This window comes from Triticum aestivum, chromosome 7D, assembly GCF_018294505.1.
Source record: "Triticum aestivum cultivar Chinese Spring chromosome 7D, IWGSC CS RefSeq v2.1, whole genome shotgun sequence".
Classification (NCBI taxonomy): Eukaryota; Viridiplantae; Streptophyta; class Magnoliopsida; order Poales; family Poaceae; genus Triticum; species Triticum aestivum.
The window spans coordinates 371,224,960-371,246,889 of NC_057814.1; the positions used below are offsets into that span (position 1 = coordinate 371,224,960).

At 48.0% G+C, this 21,930-nt stretch overlaps 1 protein-coding gene across 1 annotated transcript; it reads right to left on the bottom strand.

The window, feature by feature from the left end:
* Positions 1-17,124: 17,124 nt before the first annotated feature.
* Positions 17,125-21,236, bottom strand: LOC123164899 (transcription factor MAMYB). Its single transcript, XM_044582509.1, has 2 exons — positions 20,140-21,236; positions 17,125-17,435 (listed from the first exon to the last, which is right to left on the bottom strand). Exon 1 carries the CDS (start codon positions 21,109-21,111, stop codon positions 20,179-20,181), a length of 933 nt encoding a protein of 310 aa, XP_044438444.1. The 5' UTR covers positions 21,112-21,236; the 3' UTR covers positions 17,125-17,435; positions 20,140-20,178.
* Between the last annotated feature and the right edge of the window lie 694 nt (positions 21,237-21,930).

Below are 21,930 nucleotides of genomic sequence, written 5' to 3' on the forward strand. Positions count from 1 at the left end.
CATTTTTAGAGGTATGAAGTTGATGAATTTAGTAAGCACTACCTTATGTCCCTACCTTTTGTTTTTTTTGTTTTTATTAGTTAAATAAAATAAAATGCCATGTTTGTTTGTTTTCTGAATTTCCCGTGCAATAAAAAATGACCCAAAAATAATAGTTCTCAGAATGCTCTGAAAATTTAATATGACTTTTTTCGAATATTTAAGAATTGTTTATGCAAATAACATCAGAGGGAGGTGCACCTGGTGGGCACAACTCACTTGGGAGCGCCTGGACCCCCAGACGTGCCCTGGTGGCTTGTGGTCCCCACGTGGGGCCCCTCACTTATCTCTTCATCCCACATCACCACCTACCTCCAGAAAAAATCACCATTGCTCTCCCTCTCATGTTCTTGCTCTCAAACCCGCGGATTTCGATCTCTTTGCTCGAAGCTCCATTTCCGAAGCTGTTTCGAGGGATTGTTGCTTGGTATGTGACTCCTCCGTTTATCCAATTAGTTTAGGCTTTAGTGGTTTATATTTTGAATAATTAGCTACTCTTGGTGCTGCTGTAGATGAGCTTGCATGTTGAATTCTTAGAGTTCTAATTAGTTTGAATGCTTGCTATGGCCTCTAGGCATCCCTATGAGTAGTTGCTATCAATCTTGTGAAGTTTTGTTTAGAAAATTTTGTGGACTAAAAATTTCAGAATTTTGTTCATAGGAAAAAGATGAGTATCTTTAGGAAGTTTGCTTCCAAGAAGAACTCCAAGGGAGTTATCGGGGAGTCATCTGATAGTGATCTCCGCACCCAGAGAATGGCGGAGCTATGGCCGTGTGAATGGCCGCATAATCCGTTCATGGAAGAGGCCGGAATCCTTCAGGAATTTACACATATGCTGCTAATCCCGGCCTCACTGACTTCATCGCAGCTGAATGTGAATAGTATCGTCTCCTGACAAACTCCTTTGTGCAAAGTTTTAATTTCCTTCCTAGAAACAATCCCCCTGAAGTGCAGCTTAATTTATACGCTGAACCCCATTAGATACCGCTTACTGAATTTTGTGACATATGCTTGATCCCTTTCGATGGGAGTTTAGCAGAGCCTAGGCCTGCAGACTTCGAAGGTTTTTATCGCACTTTGTCTGTAGGGGATGAGAGAGGAGTGTCAAGTGTCACCGCCACTAGCTTGCATTTTCCTGCCGTGCATTATTTTGCTCTTTTCATTATAAAGTGCTTGCTTGCTAGAGAGAAGGTGGGTGCACTCAGTGCCCCAGACCTTTCTGTTTTACGCCGTGCACTCCAAGGTGACACCACTTATAGCTTGGGAGCTATTGTGGCACGCCGCCTCCATATTAATAAATCCAAGGGCAAAATACATGGTGGTATTTACGATACTCGCTTGGCTAGTCGCTTTAACATCCAGATACGTCAGCATGATTATCCTTCGCCCAAGGTTTACCTTGATCGCGCGGCCATGGAACACCACTAGTTTATTGCACGCGATTACCCTAACATTCCTATTCCTTATAACCTGGTTTTTAGTGTGAACACTCATGATATTATTCCATTGCCTGCACCTGCTTTGTTTGATCCTATTGCCAGGGGTGGATACAGGATTATGCCTGCGGATATCGTCGCCTACCGAAACAACCTAGCTGCAGCACAAGCTGAGCCTGAGCAGTGGGATCCACAGGTGCCCGCTCCTTAGCATTTCGACATGGGACCCCATTGTTTCTTCGACTATTGATTACCAAGTTAGGCCAAAAGCCTAAGCTTGGGGGGTACATATTTCCACCGACATTACATTCATGTTCACACATTTCATTCCGGTTGTTGGTGTTCACACTTTTTCATTGTATTATCCATGCTAAATTTATTTTCTCGCTTTCTTCTTGTGTGTTTGAAAAATCTTGAGAAAATACAAAAATATTTCCTGCTTCTTTTTGATTTTTCTTTCTAGAGTAGTTAGCTGTAGCACTAAAAAGAAAACCCAAAAAGATTTCCTTGTTCTTCTTTTGCTTGTTGGGAGCTTTCCGGTGTAAATAGTTTTTCTCATTTTTTATTTTCCCTTTTATTTGCTTGTTCAAGAAAACCAAAAACTCCAAAAATATTTCAGTGTGTTTCTCTGAATTTGTTTTCTTTTTATTTGAGTCATACCGAGGAGAAGACCACGATGGAAATGTTGAGTGGCTCTCATTTGCATAATTGTTGATCTAACAAAGAGCCCATTTTACCTTGTCTTCTCCTGTTGAATAAAATGTTTGCAGATTCCAGCTTAGTCCACAACACTCTTGCACTATTATTATTTTCATATCGTTTGGTCATGCAAGTGAAAGGCAATAATGACGATATTTGATGAACTGGCCGTGGCAAAGAGAAACGGGTATGAACTCGACTTGTTCTATTTTTGTAAATATGCTTAACCTAGTATCCATGATTCAGCTTATTATGATCAAACATGTTTGCAATGACAATTAGAGATTATAGTTTCTCATGCCATGCATAAGTAGCTAGGAGTGGATAATGATTTATCTTGGATGTCAACATTGCATTAAAATGATTGTGATGTAGTATGATGATATGGTATCCTCCTCTGAATGTTCGAGTGGCTTGACTTGGCACATGTTCATGCATGTAGTTAAATCAAAACCAACATAGCCTCTATGATATTTATGTTCATGTTGTTCATATCCTACTCATGCTAGTGTCCAATGTTACTTATGCATAATGCATGTTCGTAACCGTTGTTGCTCTCTAGCTGGCCGCTTCTCAACCTATTTGCTAGCCTTCGCATGTACTAAGTGGGAATTCTGCTTGTACATCAAAACCTTGAACCCAAGTTATTCTAGATGAGTCCACCATACCTACCTATATGTGGTATTACCCTGCCGTCCTAAGTAAATTTGCATGTGCCATATCTAAAAACTTCAAATAAATATCCTTTTGTGTGCCTGGATCATTCATGGAACGACATGAGGTAGTCGGTATCTTCCATGCTAAACGGGCTATTCTCGGGATGAGTGTTTATTCACTCACCATCGCACGAGAAAAGGGCGGTAATAGGGATGCCCAGTCCCAAACTGCAAAAAGAATTGATCTTTCAAATAATCAAACAAAAACTCCTACGGAGTCATAACCTTTACTTTATCACTTGGGAACCGCCACTAGCGTTTAGCATGGAAGATGTTGATAACTGATGGTCGCGAAGTAAACAAGAAGGGTGCATTTCTCAAAAAATCATTTACCTCTATTTTAAAAACTTGAGCTCTGGCACCACGGCAAATCACTGCTTCCCTATGTGAAGGGACTTCCTATTTACTTTTATGTTGTGTCATCACCTTCTAAAATGAGCGCCAGAACCTGAGAGCACTACTGTCATGCTTATGCATTGTGTGTAGCTAATGTTGGGTGCATCATGACTGGATCTTTTCTACCATGAATTACAATGTTTAGTCGCTGCTTGAACTTTGGAGGTGCTCTGCATTTATGTTTTGCGGTCTCAGAAAGGGCTAGCGAGATACCACTATTGTCATATTATATCATGGTTGTCTTGATAACGTGTTGCTGTTTGAGATAATCTTATTATTGCTCGCTAGCTGATTATGTCATTGATATGAGTTAATATATTTTTTAAGAGTTATTGTCAATATGGTTAGTTATAATATTGGCTGAAAACCTGGGTGCTATTTAAGATTATTTATGCAAACAAGAGCAACAGAGTTCGTAAAAGTTTTTCTTTTTCACTTTCAGTTTATCAACTGAATTGCTTAAGGACAAGCAAAGGTTTAACCTTGGGGGAGTTGATACGTCTCCGTCGTATCTACTTTTCCTAACGCTTTTCCTCCTTTTTGGACTTTAGTTTGCATGATTTGGATGAAACTAACCCGGACCGACGTTGTTTTCAGCAGAACTATCATGGTGTTGTTTTGTGCAGAAATGAAAGTTCTCAGAACGAAACGAAACTTTGCAAGGATTTTCTATACAATAAAAGAGAATTTTTGGAGCCAAGAACCACCGGAGGGGGGCACCTGGGTGGGCACAACCCACCAGGGCGCGCCTCCCCCTCCAGGCGCACCCAGGTGGGTTGTTCCCACTTGGTGGCCCCGCAGACGCTAAAACCGACGCTATAAAATCCTATTTTTATAAAAAAAATCTGGGAGAAAGAATTATCGCGTTCCACGAGACAGAGCCGCCGTCGTCTCCTATTCTTTATCGGGAGGCCAGAACTGGAGTCCGTTTGGGACTCCGGAGAGGGGGATCTTCGATCTTCGTCATCACCAACCCTTCTCCATCGCCAATTCCATGATGCTCCCCACCGGGAGTGAGTAATTCCTTCGTAGGCTCGCTGGTCGGTGAGGAGTTGGATGACATTCATGTAATCTAGTTAGTTTTGTTAGGGCCTGATCCCTAGTATCCGCTATGTTCTGACATTGATGTTGCTATGACTTTGCCATGCTTAATGCTTGTCACTTTGGGCCCGGGTGCCATGATTTCAGATCTGAACTGTTTATGTTATCACCATTATATCCATGTTCTAGATCCGATCTTGCAAGTTATAGTCACCTACTACGTGTTATGATCCGGCAACCCCAGAGTGACAATAGTTGGGACCACTCCCGGTGATGACCGTAGTTTGAGGAGTTCATGTATTCACCGTGTGTTAATGCTTTGTTCCGGTTCTCTATTAAAAGGAGGCCTTAATATCCCTTAGTTTCCTTTAGGACCCCGCTGCCACGGGAGGGTAGGACAAAAGATGTCATGCAAGTTCTTTCCGTAAGCATGTATGACTATTTACGGAATACATGCCTACATTATATTTATGAACTGGAGCTAGTGCTGTATCGCCTTAGGTTATGACTGTCACATGATGAATATCATCCAACAAATTACCGATCCAATGCCTACGATTTTCCTATATATTGTTCTTGCTAAGTTACCACTGTTATCATTACTGTTGCACTTGCTACAAAACTACTGCTATCACTGTTACCATTACTATTGTTTTCACTACTATTACCAAAATTATCATACTATTTTGCTACCGATCACTTTGCTGCAGATAATTAATCTACAGGTGTGGTTGAATTGACAACTTAGCTGCTAATACTTGCAAGTATTCTTTGGCTCCCCTTGTGTCGAATCTATAAATTTGGGTTGAATACTCTACCCTCGAAAACTATTGCGATCCCATTTACTTGTGGGTTATCATGACTTTCTACTCGGTGCTATGTCCAAGCAATCGGGTGCAATTCCTACTTTGCTATAAGGACCGATCATATTGCTTCACAACATTGCAAATGTGAAGAAACAAGTTTGTAGACATCCTAAACCGGTGTCGAAAGTACATCTCTAGATAACGAGGTTCTCTGTTACTTTTTCTTCAGCGGCTTTAAGAGTGCTAGGAAGTATGTAGCTGTATGTAGAGGGTTCATCCAATCTGGTAGGTACAACGCGGTTGGTTATTCGCGCTAGCACATACGCTTTCCATTCTCCTTAGGTGGGTGGCAGGCCCCCTACGTGTTTACCACTGTTTCTAGTATAATTTTGCGTGACAAATGTATCATCTAAACTTGTGATATGAGACATAATTTGGCAAGTACTCCTTCACATAAGAAACTTAATAAAATGATCAAAAATACATGTGATGTTAATCGTAAACATGGCTAGCAAGGAACTAACCTCATAGCGGTCGCCTTTATCCAACAAGGATGCCAACTCGTCTGTTATCTTCCTCTATCTCGATCAACCGCTACTTGTATTTGCTGAGACCTCCTCTGATATGTGTCACTTTATAAATAAGGTCAAGAAAATTGCCAAGAAACCTTGACAAAAATAGTAGTAGCAAATTTCAAAGTAACCAATTGATGAAGGGAACTCCTTTCAAAGCTCAATCAGACGACACTAAGAGGCCGGTTCCTTTGCTACCAACATTTGGCAAGCCAACATTTTGCAATATCAAAAGTTGCCAACATTTGGCAACCTTTTGTGAGATTGGCAACGGAAATTGGTATGCAAACCAATCTCTAGACAACATTTGGATGCCACCTTTTGGCATCAAACCAATTAGGCTCAAAGCTATTAACAAAATCAATCCACTGTCCAGAATAGGGAACCAGTCTCTCAGTTTGTGCACCATTCTAACTGACATGTAGACATCTCTCATATAGCCACATATTGGAAAACAATAGCCAGCATTTTATTTTGTTCAAAAAGTTCTGAATGAAAGGAACAACTTGGTTGATTTGTTCCAACCAAATTAATTGAGATTACTTAAAGCTCATCAGATCCCCTCATTTGAAAAGATTAAAACATATGAAACATACAAATCAAGACTATAAAACCGGCAAGTGGAGACTACAAATGTGATTGTATATTCATTCATTTATTTATTTATTTATAGAAAATACTGTATATTTATTCAGATTCAAAAGAGAACCAACATGCCAATATCCACAAGAAAAAATGTCTCTTCGAGCCAATCTGTTCAAGTAATTCTTAGAAGCTGATGTTTATATCTGCAGGTAGCGGGGAGTGGCAGATCTTCAGTACCAAAATCCAAAACCCAACCATAAGGCATCAAGCAACAACGGCCCGCCCAAGCGACCTACTCAAGCATACACCTTTGCCAAACGAAACACACCACATGAACACATCCCCAAACCACCGTTCTACCCGACAAACCCCATCCCACATGGAAGGCGGCCAAAGCGGTGGCGCAAGCACTCGGCAAGCCACCGCCGCCGACACACAGAAGGGACAGGCGGCACAAACCCTCCCCACATGCGGCAGAAAGAATACCATCCCTCTCCCAGCAACAGAAAACCACAATCATGAACATGACAGCCGACACACAGAGGGGACAGGTGGCACAAACCCTCCCCCACACGCGGTAGAGAGAATACCATCCCTCTCCCAGCAACAGAAAACCACAATCATGTACGTGACACCGGAATAACTATAGGAAAGCCACGTTGACATGGTACTTGTCGGTGTGAAATCCGGCAGACCTCGGGATAGGGGCTCCCGAGCTGTGGATCTCGGATCGTGGGTAACAGGAACATGGAGATAATATTTACCCAGGTTCGGGCCATCTTGATGGAGGTAAAACCCTACGTCCTGCTCTTGTTTATAGTGATGGAGATGTATCGAATACAGAGTTGATCTACCTCGAGATCGTAAGATGTGTTCTGACTCTAGGACTAGGTGAATGAGATTGCATTTTTGTTGTTCCCTCTACGGGCTAACCCTTTGGTTTATATACACGCCAGGTAGGGCATTTAGGGTTATAAGGTCGGTATCTTAGCATGGAGGCAGCAGGAGAAGTCTTGGAGTTTACGTCAAGTCTTTGAAAGATGCAGTCTTGATCACGCCTCATCGTGCTGCTTCCGGAGTATACTTCGAGATGAATGAGGGCGCACCAGCCCATCCGGAGGAGCATGGGCCAACTAGGTTAGCACCCCCTAGTCCAGGACAACGTCGGTAGCCCCCGAACTAGTCTTCCATGCCGAGGATGATCTCCTTGATGAAGATAACCTCGGATCCGAAGTCCTTGGCTTGATAGACGAGTTCCCCTTTATGACTATAAGATTCCTGAACCGCACTTCAGAGAAGTAGTACCTTGCAAACAAGACTTAGCCGAGCTCACGCCTTGCCCAAGGAGGCGGGGTAACTTAGCCTCGAAGGCCAGCCACGTAGGTGTGAATAGTGTCGCCTAGCCTCACAACTTTATCGAAGAGGCGCAACCCACGACGGGTCAGACAGTTACTTCTTACCCCAAATTGTGGCCCGAGGTAGCCTTTTTACTGGCGCGTCCCATTAAAGTGGAGATTGTGCCTGTTTTCTCAGAGATATCATCAAGATTTTGTTTTCCCCCATATGCACAACAACATCTTTCGCGGAGGAGTGGCGTTTTTACCGACGCAGCAGGGGGTCTCTTGGCCTTTCAACAGCCTTATAAGAGTAAGAAGACAACAGCGCCAACAATCACGCTCCCATTTCCCTTGTCTGCTGCCGTCTCGAGTTCTAGCGCCCAAATCCAATCTCGCTTTCTTCCTCCTCGACACATCCAAGTTTCCCCATCTAGCCATGGTCGACACCCTCAAAGGGCACTGGGGTGGCTCCATTGTGACGAAGGCCACTATCGTGAAGCTGCACAGTGCGGGATACATCGCCGCCAACGTCGCCGCCCGTGTTCCTGACGCCAACCAGCAAGTGCCCGCTCCCAACCCAGGGGAGCCGGTAGTCTTCGTCCCCCACCTCGTCAGAAGTTTAGGGTTCCCGCTGCACCCATTCATGCGTGGGTAATGTTCTACTACGGGATCGACTTCCACCAGATGGCCCCGAACTCCATCTTACACCTCGCCTCCTTCATCACGGTCTGCGAGGATTTCCTCCGCATCGAACCGCACTTCGGCTTATGGCTGAAGATCTTCGGCGCCAAGCCGAAGTCCAGTGGCTCTGATCTGGCAGAGTGAGGAGGGTCCATGGTCAGCAAGAACCAGAAGGCTGACTGGTTCAAGGGCACCTTCTTCGAGACAGTCAAAGAATGGCAGTGCGAGTGGTTTTACATCACTGAGCCACTCACCGCCGGCCAGACCGAAGTCCCAGCCTTTCGGTTGGGCCCCCGAAGAAGCTCAAGTCCTGGAAGGAGAAGGGCATCGTTTGGGGGAACCCAGAGGAGGTGGAGGCACTGATCAAGAAGATCAAATGGTGGTCTAACAAGGAGAACATCCAGCTAGCCAACGTAATAAACGTCATGCTCCACCGTCGCATCCTCCCGCTCCAAGTCCAGGCCTCCCCGATGTGGGAGCACAAGCCCGAGGAAGCAGGGGCCGTCCTCAACTTCTTCTGTTGCGCCTTGGCCGGCATGTGGAAGCGGCCCTTCAAGCTGTCCAACGACGAGATCCCTAAGAAAGGGGAGGACCTCTGCTTCAATGTAGGCTACGACGCCCCACTTGTAAGTGTTTGACACACACATTTATATTCTTCCTTTTCTTGTTAAGTGAGACAGACTTTGATGAATCGTCTCATTTCATATTTGCAGAACTAGGCATCCAAGATGCGGCAGATGATGTGCCTTGGCCCAACTACCAGAGGGGGAGAGAACCCCTCTGCTCATGGCGCTCCTAGTCGAGGAGCCGCAGATGGTGATTCCCAAAGGGCCGAAGTCCCAGAGGGGCAAGGCGGGTCTTCGAAATCGGGAGACCTCGGTCACCCGGTCCGGGGAGACCCACGCCTCCTCCACCCACGAGGACGATTTGGGGAGGATGAGAAAGAGGAGAACCCTCCCTTTAAAGGGAAGAGGGCGGCGGCGGAGGATGCCGAGGCCGGAATGTGGCTCAAGGGCCAAAAGAGGTTGAGGACAACCTCGGCCGGGGCCACCGCCAAGTTGTCGGAGAAGATTATACTCTCCGACGAGTCAGAGGATGATCCCCTCGCTATAGGGAGGAAGAAACCGGCACCCCGGGGGTACACCACTGTTTTTATGTTTGTTTTGTACCAAGTCCTTTCAGCAGGATAAAATTTACACAAGCGTCTTTCTACAGTCCACCAAAGGTGCGCCCTAGCGACTCCTCAAGCGGGTTGCCATCCGCCAGTGGGACACCAGATCCCGCCACTCCTCCCCCAGCTCAAGGCGGGCTGTGGGAAGCAATGTATACTCCGGTCCCCCACGTTGACACGACGGGGGTCGAAGAGTCGGTTGTCATGGCCGAGGTTGAGACCTCGGTCCCACAAGGCCAGGGGGACGGAGTCCCCGATGTCGTAAATGAGGGGTTGAGCCAATCATCGGTCCAGCTGAAGTCTGCTCCGGCTCCATCGCCGCAGCTGGAGACCCTCGTGCCCAGTACTCTAGTGCTGGGCTTTGAGGTTTTGCCCCCACCTTCCGCCCAAGGGCGGGCTAACGTGGGGTGGACTAAGGAAGTGGAGGCGGCCTTAACGGGCTCCTCCCTCAAGGAAGAGCACAATGCCTTGGTTGGCGCGGCGCTCCGGGGCTTTCGGTCCGCGGAAGATGGAATGCGGGAGGTCTTCAAGGGCCTTGTCACAAGCTTTGAGGTACTCTTATGCCCTTGTGCGAAAAATAATTTCTCTGTTTAGGTTTACTTTACAAATCCATGTATGTGTCCGAAGACATCTTTCATGGCATTTTAGATGGCACACCAGTGAGTAGCCCCCGAGCCCAAGGCTAGTTTTAAGAAACTGGCGTTGGGATCGAAGTATAGGAGGAGCAGAATGAGTAGCCCCCAGGACTCTGCCTGATGTGACAGGGTGCTTGTCCGGAGTATCAATAGATTGATCATGGGGCTCATTATAAAGTGCTTGCGTGCAGGTTTCAACCTCGGCTTCGAGCTTCGCCTCCGAGGAGATTGCGGAGATGAACGGAAAGCTCAAGAGGTCCGAGAAGGACCTAGACCTGATGAACAAGCAGGTCAAGTAGTCTCAAGGTAAGCGGTCGATGCTTCATATCCTTGAATGTTATTTTGAACACAGATAGTGCATTATTTTTTTGAAGTAGAAGCTGATGTCGAGCTATTTGAATAACAGCAGCTTTAGACGAGCTTGAGGGGCTCAAGGCCGAGCTTTTGAACGCTTGGCAGGAGGTCAAGCAGCAGAAGGCTGCTGCTGCTAAGGCGGAGAAGGATCTAGCTGCCATAAAGGTGGCTAGGGAGAAGAACCAGGCGCGGGTCCTGGAGGTCGAGGAGACCCTGAAGGGCGTGTTCGAAGCACGTGATACCCTTCAGCCCGAGGAGAAGTAGGCGAAGGAAGAGCTCAAGGAGCTCCGTCTTGCGCACTCCGAGCTCCATACCAAGGCCCGGGCTGACCGCGAGGTGCTCCAACAAGTGAAGTAGATAGCCGCGGGTAAGCCATATTTACTTTAATGTGTGTTTGGCAGCAAAGGCTTCGTCGAGCTCACCCAGCTATGGCGCTTCGCAAAGGTCTTCGTGGATCTCCCAAAGTGTGCGGTGGACGCCGGCCATCACTTTGATGAATTGGAGGGTCATGAGGTGGAGAGGGCCTTCTAGCAGCAGTTCCAGGAGTCGCCGCAGTCACAGCTGTTGAATACTCGAATGAAGCAGCTGGCAGAGCTCTTCTGCGTGGCAAGGCCGGCACTCCAGGACATCAGCATCAAACGGTGGCTCGTAGAAGCACTGTCGACCAACTTCTTCAGCCTCCTAGCACGGTTGCGAGTGACCGACCCATGACGACGCATTTCTGGAAGGTCAACGTGGCGATCGTTGCTGCGGAACCCCCCGAAGGGAAGGTGCGTACCGCGGAGCAGTTATTCGCCGAAGTGGAAGAGGGCGCCCGGCTTACTGAGGTCATGTGTCCAAAAGACACTTTGTATTTTTAGATAGGACTTCGGAATGCCGAAGTATGTGATATGTATAAAAACTTTATTTTGTTTTAATGAGTATGGCCTTAAAATTCCCTCATATGGTTGTGTTGTTTGTTATTTAATATTCCTCCCGTTTGATTGTTTTGAACTGAAAGTGGCCAGACGTTGACTTCTACCCCAATGTAGAATATACGAAGGGTGTTCCTTGAGGAAGTTTCGACCCTTAGCCGATGTCTCGGTACCTAGAGGTTGTCTGTGCTCATAGGAACTAGGCAATCAGACTATAATGGTTTTATAACTTTCACTTAGCCATAGGAGTTTGACGGTGGGGGCTGATGATGAGCCCCCGGTGTGTGAAGTGGTCAGCTTAGGTACCCGAGGTCTATGAAGAAGCCCTTCATTTAACACGGGTGATTGCTAACAACACGTCCCTTAACGCGGTCTTCGGATTGCCGACCAATTTTCGCTTACCTAGATAGTCATTTTCGGCTTTCTCCACTGAGGCGCTCTGCCAATTAAACTGGCGGCACTATCCCAGTGGTTCTCTCATTACACCCTTAGCCGAATTTTTCGGGAACGTAAGGGGTACACATAGGAGCCGGGCAACCCAACTATTGACCAAAATCTAGGTTCGAAACTGATACATGTAATGCAACATCCAAGACGCTGAGTAAGGGCAGGTAAACGAAGTCCTTGAGAAGTTGTATCTTAAAGACATTTTTGTAGCTCACAAGCAGTGCTTGTCCATAAATGCATTAAGGACCTTAAAGGGTACAATTTTCTTTATTTTATAAGGTCAAGCTTTACATGCAAAGCTGTAACGAGAGGAGCTAAAAAGATACAATGCGATTAAAGGTAATAAAGGAGCAAATAAAAACAGGGCGGATCTTGTCCTCGGGTTTATGAGCCCGGGCCGCTTCCTGCCACACGTTCGCATCTCCATGTTGTCGACCAGCTCGTCTTCGTTGATGGCCAAGATTTATACGGACTGTTGGGGATATAACTACTGGAGTCACCCGCCCGGGAAGGGCCGGGTTATGTCATGACGATCATCACATGAAGCCCAATATCAAGCTTGAGGATGGCGGTTCAATAATGGGCCTAAGGCCTAGAGGCGGCGGCGAGGCCCGTAGTGATAAACCGCCGTTAAGGCATGACTTATAGTGTAAGGCAAGAATAGTTAAGAGTCTGAGCCGGACGCTGTTTATAAGCCGGCCGGGTCTCTGAGAGCCGCTGGGCGTTAACCTCTCTATATAAAGGCACGACCCGGCGGCGGTTCAGGACAGGTAAGATCCGATCGATAGCCAGGCATAGCGGTTTAGCTCCCTGGTCATCGAAACCCTAAGTAATCCAACCTCAACTGGAGTAGGCTTTTACCTTCACCGTAAGGGGCCGAACCAGTATAATCCTCGTGTCCTTTGTCCCGTTTAACCCCTTTAAGCTTCCTAGTTGCGATGGCTCCACGACTAAGTCCTTGCACGAGGACATCTGCCGTGACAATTCCACGACACGGACTGTATGCAACCTCAGCCATGCACATGCCTGATGCTTTCGCTGGCCGTGTCCGTTGAAGAGGTCTGCAGATGTCCATTGTGTGGTTGAAGCCACGTGAATACACTTTTGCTGGCTAGCTCTTTGACAGAACCTTGCTGATGTGAAAGCTCAAGGCTCGGTCGCTTCTCGGTCTATCCTATCTGACGTTTCCATTGTTTTGGTTCCTCGGTGGCCCAGGGAATTTTTACTGCAAAATTGTGCACCCTGGGGACGTAATGCCCATTCCAAGGGGAGCGCGCAAGGAGCCCGTACCCCTATTTAGGGTGTGGGTGTGCATGTCTGAGGTCGACCGGCGTAGCCCGCGTGCGCTTCGATGAGTTGGTTGTGCATTTATCGCAACAGACTGCCTCTTCGGATGCCTGCACCTCAGCCGCGAAGGCCGCAGTCTGCTCCTCTGTCCAGAGAGAGCGTTCCGTGTTACCATTAACTGTGATAACACCGTTGGGTCCTGGCATTTTAAGCTTGAGGTAAGTGTAATGCGAGACTACACTGAAGGGAGCAAATGCGATGCACCCTAGGAGCATGTGGTATCCGCTTCAAAAAGGGACGATGTTGAAGATTAACTCCTCGCTCCTGAAGTTCTCGGGTGGCCCAAAGACTACCTCCAGTGTCACAATTCCGGTACAACGGGCTTCAACACCTAGTATGACACCTTTAAAGGTGGTGCTGCTTGGCTTGATCCGAGATGAGTCGATGCCCATCTTCCTAACCGTGTCCTCTAGATTAAGCTGAGGTTGTTTCCTCCGTCCATAAGGACGCGTGTCAGATGGAAACCATCGACGATTGGGTCCAGGACGAGTGCGACCGATCCGCCATGCATGATGCTGGTCGGATGGTCATGTTTGTCGAATGTGATCGGGTAAGCCGGCCACGGATTGTACTTCGGGGCCACGGGCTATAACGCATAGATGTCCCGAAGTACACACTTCCTCTCCCTTTTAGGGATGTGGATAACATAAATCATGTTTACTTCTGTTACCTCATTAGGAAACTTCTTTTGGCCTCCATTGTTGGGCCGCCGAGGTTCATCCTTTGCAAGGTTGGGTTTTATTCTGACCCTCGATCGCTACTTTGCCGGCCTACTTGAAGACCCAGCAATTTCTGTTAGTATGAGTTGTTGGCTTGTCGGAAGTGCCATGAATTTGGCATGGCCTATCGAGGATTTTATCTAGCTGGTCGGGTCCATCCTTGTTCCCTTTAAAGGGTTTCCGCTTCTTCCCGGATCTAGGTCCGGTGAACCCTACGTTGATCGCAGCGTCCTCTGTGTCGCTGCCGCCATTCTTATGCATGCGTTATTTTTTATTAAGCTGAGGCTTTCCATTGGCGTCGTGTGTTTCTGAGGTGCCTGCCTCGTTGTTGTGGGTACTACGGGCCAGCAAACTGTCCTCGGCCGCACAAAAGCGGGCCATAAGCGAGGTTAGGGCTGCCATGGTTATCGGTTTATCCTGCCCGAGCTGGCGGGCGAGCCACGCATCTCGGATGTTGTTCTTAAATGCAGCGATGGCCTCGGCATCGAAACAGTCTATGATCTGGTTCTTTTTAGTGAAGAACCGGATCCAAAATTTTCGAGCTAATTTGTCGGGCTGCTGAGTGACACGGCTGAGGTCATTGGCGTCCGGAGGTCGGACGTAAGTCCCCTGGAAATTTGCCCGAAAGGCATCCTCGAGGGCTTCCCAACTGCTGATAGAATGAGGAGGCAGGCTATTGAGCCAATGCCTCGTCGGGCCCTTTAATTTGAGCGGCAAGTATTTGATGGCATGGAGGTCATCTCCGTTAGCCATGTGTATATGAAGAAGAAAATCTTCGATCCATATTGCTGGGTCCATTGTACCATCGTATGATTCTATATTGATAGGTTTAAACCCTTCTGAGAACTGGTGTTCCATAACCCTATCTGTCAAACAGATCGGGTGGGCTGGACCTCCGAACCAAGTAGTATCGCGTCGGAGGTCGGGGGAGAGCCGTGTGTAGGCTTGATCTCGAGTGTGGTCATTCATGTCTAGCCAGGCATCGTAGCCATCAGGCCCGGCGAACGCATGTCCTCTTGATCCGTAAATGGACCGAGGAGGCGCTTGGTTTGCCTCGATGTGACGTCGAGCGTCATGAGGGTCTAGGTAGTCGACAGGGTCCTTGACATGATGGCGTGGTGCCCTTTGAGTGCGGAAATCTTCCTGTGTTGGCATGTCCCGCCCTCTAGGGGGGTCAGGTTGGTCTGGCCATCCGCGTGTTAAAAGCGCGTCGTCCGTCAGTTCTTCGTCGAACTCGGGCAACAAACGTCTGCGCGGGTAAGACTTAGGCGCACTACAGCGCCGTTCCTAGAGATCTTGCTCGGCCGAGAGTATTTCGACCCATTTGTCATTCAAAGCGTCCTCGTTGGCCTGCAACTGCTGCTGCTTCCACTTCATGCTACGAACGGTGGCGACGAGACGCCGTCTGAAGCGCTCTTGCGCAATGGGGTCTTCGGGGACTATATAGTCCTCGGTGCCGAGGCTCTCGTCCTCCTCGGATTCCCGCATGTAATTGTCATCGGCCCTTTCAAAGAGGTCGTCGGGGTCCTCCTCCCCGGGGATTCGTCCGGGGCTGACACGTCGCTCTTGGGAGGCTTGAAGGTCCTCCTAGGGATTGCCGGCGGGATGTTGTCGCGCTATTGTCAGCGGTGGCGTTATTCCCGACGGTGTCCCCTGTGTTGCCCCTTTTGCGTCTACGCCAACATCGGAGGGCAGTTGGGAGTATTGACCATGTAGACATCGTCGGTAGATGTTGCGGTCCACTTGCCGGTGTTAGTTTGCGGCGAGGTGGGTCTCTGCAAGGCCGTCGGCATCTTCATCCATGTATGTGGCCTCGTCATAGTCTAGCACGTCGATTAAATCATCGATCATGGCAACTAGATGGGTGGTGGGTGGGACGTAAATCTCCCGGTCGTCGGCTTTAAGTCCGATTATGTCGTAAACCGAGGTTCTGCCATCCAAGATCGACAAGCTCTGCATTCGGTAAAGCATCTCATTAAGGTGAGATAACTCCTTAGGATTCATGGCCTGGTCGTAGGCCGGGTTAACTCGAAGTAGCATCGATGGTACGATCAATGCGTCTTCGGCCGCGCCAGGAGGCAGAGTGGATTCTAGATCCATGATCAGGATCAGTTCTAAGCCCGATACCGGATTCGAAGCTGAGCTTTGATTTAAGTCGGAGCTGGGTGTTGTGATGGAGCCTTCAGATGTGGGGGAGGGCAGCCCCTCCGCGCCTCCCGGTGTTGGATGGCCTGATGCGTCGTCCTCAAGGGAAATCGGTTCTGAAGTCGAGCTTGTGATGCTCGTCAAGCCCTAAATCCGGCCAGGCGTCCAGCCCGACAGGACAAGCTCGTCGCGGGGATCCGCACTGCACTCCAGCCCTCCGAAGGTTACAGCTTGATCGGGGGCGTAGTTCTCGACGGTGCCGAGATAGCCCGTCGAGTTGGCGCAGAAAATCATGCTATCGAACACAAAAAGTTGGTCGGGGGCGTAAGTGCCGCACTTGACCTGCAGATGAGCCATCGATCCTTTGCCGATCTCAGAGCGAAACTCTCAATGAAAGCACCAGTGTCGGTGTGAAATCCGGCAGACCTCGGGGTAGGGGGTCCCGAGCTGTGGATCTCGGATCAAGGGCAACAAGAACAGGGAGACGATATTTACCCAGGTTCGGGCCCCCTTGATGGAGGTACAACCCTACGTCTTGCTCTTGCTTATATTGATGCAGATGTATCGAATAGAGAGATGATCTACCTCGAGATCGTAAGATCTCTAACTCTAAGGCTAGGTGAATGAGATTGCGTTTTTGTTGTTCCCTCTATGGGCTAACCCTTTGGCTTATATACACACCAGGTAAGGGCATCTAGGGTTATGAGGTGGGAATCTTGGCATGAGGGCGGCCAAAGTCTTGAAGTGTATGTCAAGTCTTCTTCGGCAGATGCAGTCTTGATCACGCCTCATCGTGGGGCTTCCGGAGTCCACTTCAAGATGAATGAGGGTCCACCAGCCCATCCCGAGGAGCATGGCCTAACTAGGTTAGCACTCCCTAGTCCAGGACACACATCAGTAGTGGACCCAAAACGCCGCACACCTGCCATCCTCTTCCATACATGTATGCCACACAACGCTTGGCAAAGCCCTCGACGCACCAAGGACAAGCATTCCCTGGGAGCTGACAGAGTTTGAAAAAGGATAACGGGCCAATGGTAGCCGAGGGAACAACGTGAAGCATAACGATTGGGCATGGAAGTAATGAAGACAATGACACATTGACTACTGACTAGCATAAAATTTGGAGCTTGACATTAACACCCAAAACCATCAGGACTGCTGTTCCTTTTCCGTATGGACCGTTTTTTCTACAGGTCTAGTGTTGTTCTGTTTGGCGAATCTTGATTCTGGTATATAAAACAATAAAACTACACCATATGTTGTTTAACGCTATTTGTTTCCTTCATACAACATCATCATGATTCCCGATTCAGCGAGACCAATGGTGATTCGCTTCTTCTTGACTTCAGAAAGGGAAATGATCACAATGATTTGCTGCATCAAGTCCGGTACCTGAAATATATTTGGAAAGATCTTACAGTGAGTTTATCATATATTTGGAAAGAACTTACAGTGAGTTTATCGTATACTCCCTTCGTCCCATAATATAAGGCGTTTATGAGGGAGTAGTAGTATACAATAAACCTGATCGCTGGGCTAAGATAAACAAATATCAGACTATATTCTCCACTGAAGATCTGCTGCTTGGTAAAGAAATAACAACAGCAACAACAATGCCTTTTAGCAAGTTGGGAATTGACTAATAGAATTGAAAGGCATATGATCTTGAAACCAACTCATAGTTTTGGCCCGTAGATAGCTAACTTCCACACACCTTTGTCATGACTAGTTCTTTGATAATAACTAGTCCTTCATATCTCTCTTAACGGACTCCTCTCCTATCAGGTTTGGTCTACACAATCTTTCTTGACATTATCAGCACACTTTAACGGTTTGATATGCACTGGCGAGAGGTCTGTGTTGTATATGCCCAAGCCATTTCAGGGGAGGCACTGGCATGAAACCAAACTGAATTTTGGTATCGCTTGTCATTCTTCTTAAGAGGTGCCCAGGTACTCTCCCATAGCTTCATTGTAGGGCTCATCAGCTTAACTCCACGGTAATTAGTACAACTTTCAACATCCCCTTACTCTTGAAGAGTGGTACTAATATACTCCGCCTCCGTACTCTGGGCATCTTGTTTGCCTAAAATATGAGGTTGAAAAGTTTAATTAGTCACATTATCGCCGTGTCTCGGAAGCCTTTCCACACTCAACGGGGATACAATCAAGACCCATAGCCTTGCCTCCTTTCAGCCTTTCTTTAAGTCACCCTGACCCCAGACTCCGGAATTCATCGCACAAAACGCCTATTGGTATCATCAAAGGAGTCGTCCAGCTCAAAAGTTGAGCTCTCACTCTCTCCATTGACTTTGTTCTTGCTGCATTTGACTTGGTTGATATCCCTCATCTTCTCTTTCGACTCTTGGCCATCTTACAGATGTGCCTTTCGCCTTCCTTTGTGTTTAAACGCAGGTACAGATCCTCATACGCCCAATCACTTGCTTCACTCACGGCTCATTTTGCGATCTTCTTTACCACCTTGTACTTCTCTATATTGTCTGCACTAATATCCAGATGTGACCGTCTGAAACAGTCTTTCATCTCCTTAATAGCCTTCTGGATATCATTGTTCCACCACCAAGTATCACTTCCCCTGGTCAACCCAAACTCCTTAAAGCCACCTTACGAACACAAAACGCCATCTTCATCCACATGTTTGCATCACCTCGTTCCTCCCAAGGGCCCTCCTTAATAACCCTCTCCTTGAAAGTCTGAGCTGCCACTCCCTCGATCGTGCATGATGTACAGAAACATGGCATTTTGGTGATCATAGCGAAAAAACACAGTTTGGCATAAACAACACTCTTCCACCTTGCGCAAAGACATTACAATACCAGTTTGCATACATCCCCAACAGTTTGGCATAAAGTGAATAAAAAGCACAACACTCTTTCACCTTGCGCAAAGACATCAAAATACCAATTTGCATACATCCCCAACAGTTTTACTCTTTTTCTCGTTTCATATTGGTACGTGACTTTTAACGATGTTTCATGAACAAGAATAGGAGCATGTATTATGTAATTACTTCACATACAGAGCAAAATATAATTATCTATGTTTCTCCAATCCATCTGCTTCTTGATCCAGAATACACTGATCTACATTACTTCTCCAACAGTAAGTTCAAACAATGCAGGAGTATCTGCACTGTAAGATATGGACAAGTCTCATACATGTGTTGAGAAGACGGGTTAAGAAAAAGGAAACACACATCATCTATTTTGTCGGCACATAAATTATGAGGTATTTTGGCCAACTGCCATATTGGCACCAGAAATCAGCTAATTTAACAGATAGGCTATCTCTTAGGGCATTTCTTCCTCGAGCATAATCCTGGTAACTCCGGAGCAAAGAAGAAGAAAATGCATTTGTTCTGTAGTTATAACATCAAACACTGCAATTATATTAAAGACAACTGTCGCGTCATCTAGTGAGACAAGTGATATGCTTAACAGCACTACTAGCAAAGACGAGTGTCGCGTCATCGCTAGGATCAACTCTAGAATTAAACCAATATTATCCTATTGTTTAGTTGGGGAAAATCTAGGCTTCTCGCTCCTTTGCACAACACTGAAGTTCCAAAAATCAAAATGAGGAAGGATTTTATAGTGATCAGGAATGGAGTGTTTGTGGTAATTGTCACATAATCGTTTTTTCTTATGGTCCTTGTAAAGACAAGTAACATGTCATCTTTATGAGGCAGGCAACATAAACCAAATTGGAAGCGTATCATGAGGTGTCTAGTTTCATCTAGCACACGAATACAAGACATGTACAACACTTTAGTAAATAATTGATAACTATAGTCAGTTTGCATTCTTGGGGAACATCTAGGCTTCACTCAAATTTGCATGATGCCAACATTTCAAAAATGAAATGAACAATTGACAGCCAACACATTATAGTTTTCATGTTTCCAACTTCTGAATGATAAAAAGATGCCGTTTAACTTCACCAAAGTGTAACATTGATTTCAAGATGATTAGCTCAAAACAACAACAAAACATAAATCTATTGTCAAGTAGCAACATATAAAGATAGCCAGCATATAATACTATTACTGCCGTTAAAATGACAAGCAGAGACTGTACCAGGCAAGGAAGACAACGTTCAAGCTATGGCGCTGCCTCCTATGGCTCCTTGCTGCTCCGAAAGTCACGCTTGAGTTCGGTGACCCTCTTCATGCACCCGGCCTTTGTCTTCCCAGGCACTGCTGCGGCCACCTTCTCCCACCTCATTGCCGTGTCCTTAGGGAACTCCTTGAGCGCGTTCAGCAGAGAACGGTCCTCGCCAGCACTCCAACCACCGTCCCCTCCTCCAGCATTGCCACCTGTGTCAGCGTCAGCGGCCCCGGCCCTTGGGTCCAGCGGCTTTCGCTTGCGCAGGAACTGCTCAAACGAGCCACCAGCCGCCGCGGCGCCGCCTGACTTTGCTGCGCGGATGACGCTCTCCGGCGTGCGGCGGCCGCCGAACACTGTGGCGATCTTCTCCCAGCGTTGGGGCTCTCCTGCCGGGTGCTTCAGCATCTGCCGCCGGAGAAGCTCCATTTCTTGGTCGGTCCACTCGCCAACCTCCTCCCTCTCCACGCCGTCCAGAACAGCGGTCCCCGCACCCATCGCCTCCTGCCGCCGTGGAGGCGGCTGGACGGGAGGAGCGACCGGATCTGACGACTTTGGGGGCGGCGGGGCGGCGTTCTGGCGGCGACCCCGGCGGGAGGGGGCGATGGGGTCCGGGGTGGGCTCCTGGGACGGTTCCTGGTCGGGGAGGAGGCTGCCGCGGCCGACGGAGATGTCGCCGCCGGTGGCGGAGGATGGCGCGAAGGGGGCGAGGAGCAGCGAGGATGCGATCCAAACGAGAATGGAGGCGAAGACCTGGTAGGCCGAGTCGAGGGAGTAGGCTGCGGCGAGGAGGAGCACGGCTGCAGCGGCGCAGGCGGCGACGTGGGGGAGAGAGCGGGACGCGGGATTCGCAGTGGGGGATGAGGAATTGGCGGCGGCATCGGCGCGGGAGTGGACGACGCGCGCGCGCGGCTGGGAGTCCCAGTCGTCGTCGATGAACTCCATAGCCGGCGGCGGCGAGGTCGAGGCCCGCCGAAGGCGAGGCGGAGCGACGATGCGAGATTCGGAGTAGCAGTTTCAGAACATCTACAACAGAACCCCCGATTTCCTCGGGAAAATTGATTTTAACCCACCTTCGTCATGTTTAACAAAGTTGTTAGAGCAACTCCAACGCGCCATCCCAAAACGGACGGCGCTTTTGTTCGTTTGGATCGGCCGCCCGCTCGGCATCCTCTTCATTTAAGATTTGGATCTGCAGTGTGCCCAACTCACCGATCCATTTCATGTCCGCACGCAAATGTTGAAAAAGGCCCGCGGCCATAGTTCATGCGAGCGGCCATGTCGTCGCCCGAAGTTCATGTCGGCACCATGCCAGCGCCGGCATACAATGCTAGCTTCAGAAAACACCACACAGTTTGGCTGGCGCACTTGCCAGCGGCCGGCACACATGCCAGCACACAAAAAGGGGCGGGAGTTCGACTACGTCATCACGGATGTGGTCATGCCAACACATTTGTCGGCATACAAAAGAGGATGACGCTTGCCGCCATAGGTCACTCGTCGTCGAATTTAAGCAATGTCGGTCTGCATCTTCTCGAACCACGGCCTCTTCCTTGGCGACACGGTGTTGAGATCCACCTTCATGATCTCCATCCCGGTCATCATGCTCGCGAGAGCCACTTCTTTCGCTTTGGTCTTGATGAGGACATGACAACCATTTATATATCATTGGTCATCAAAGGAGAAGTCATAATATTTCGTGTCAAACTAACACATTGCCAAGAGAACGCTAACTTAAGTTTATACTATAATCTTGAACACATG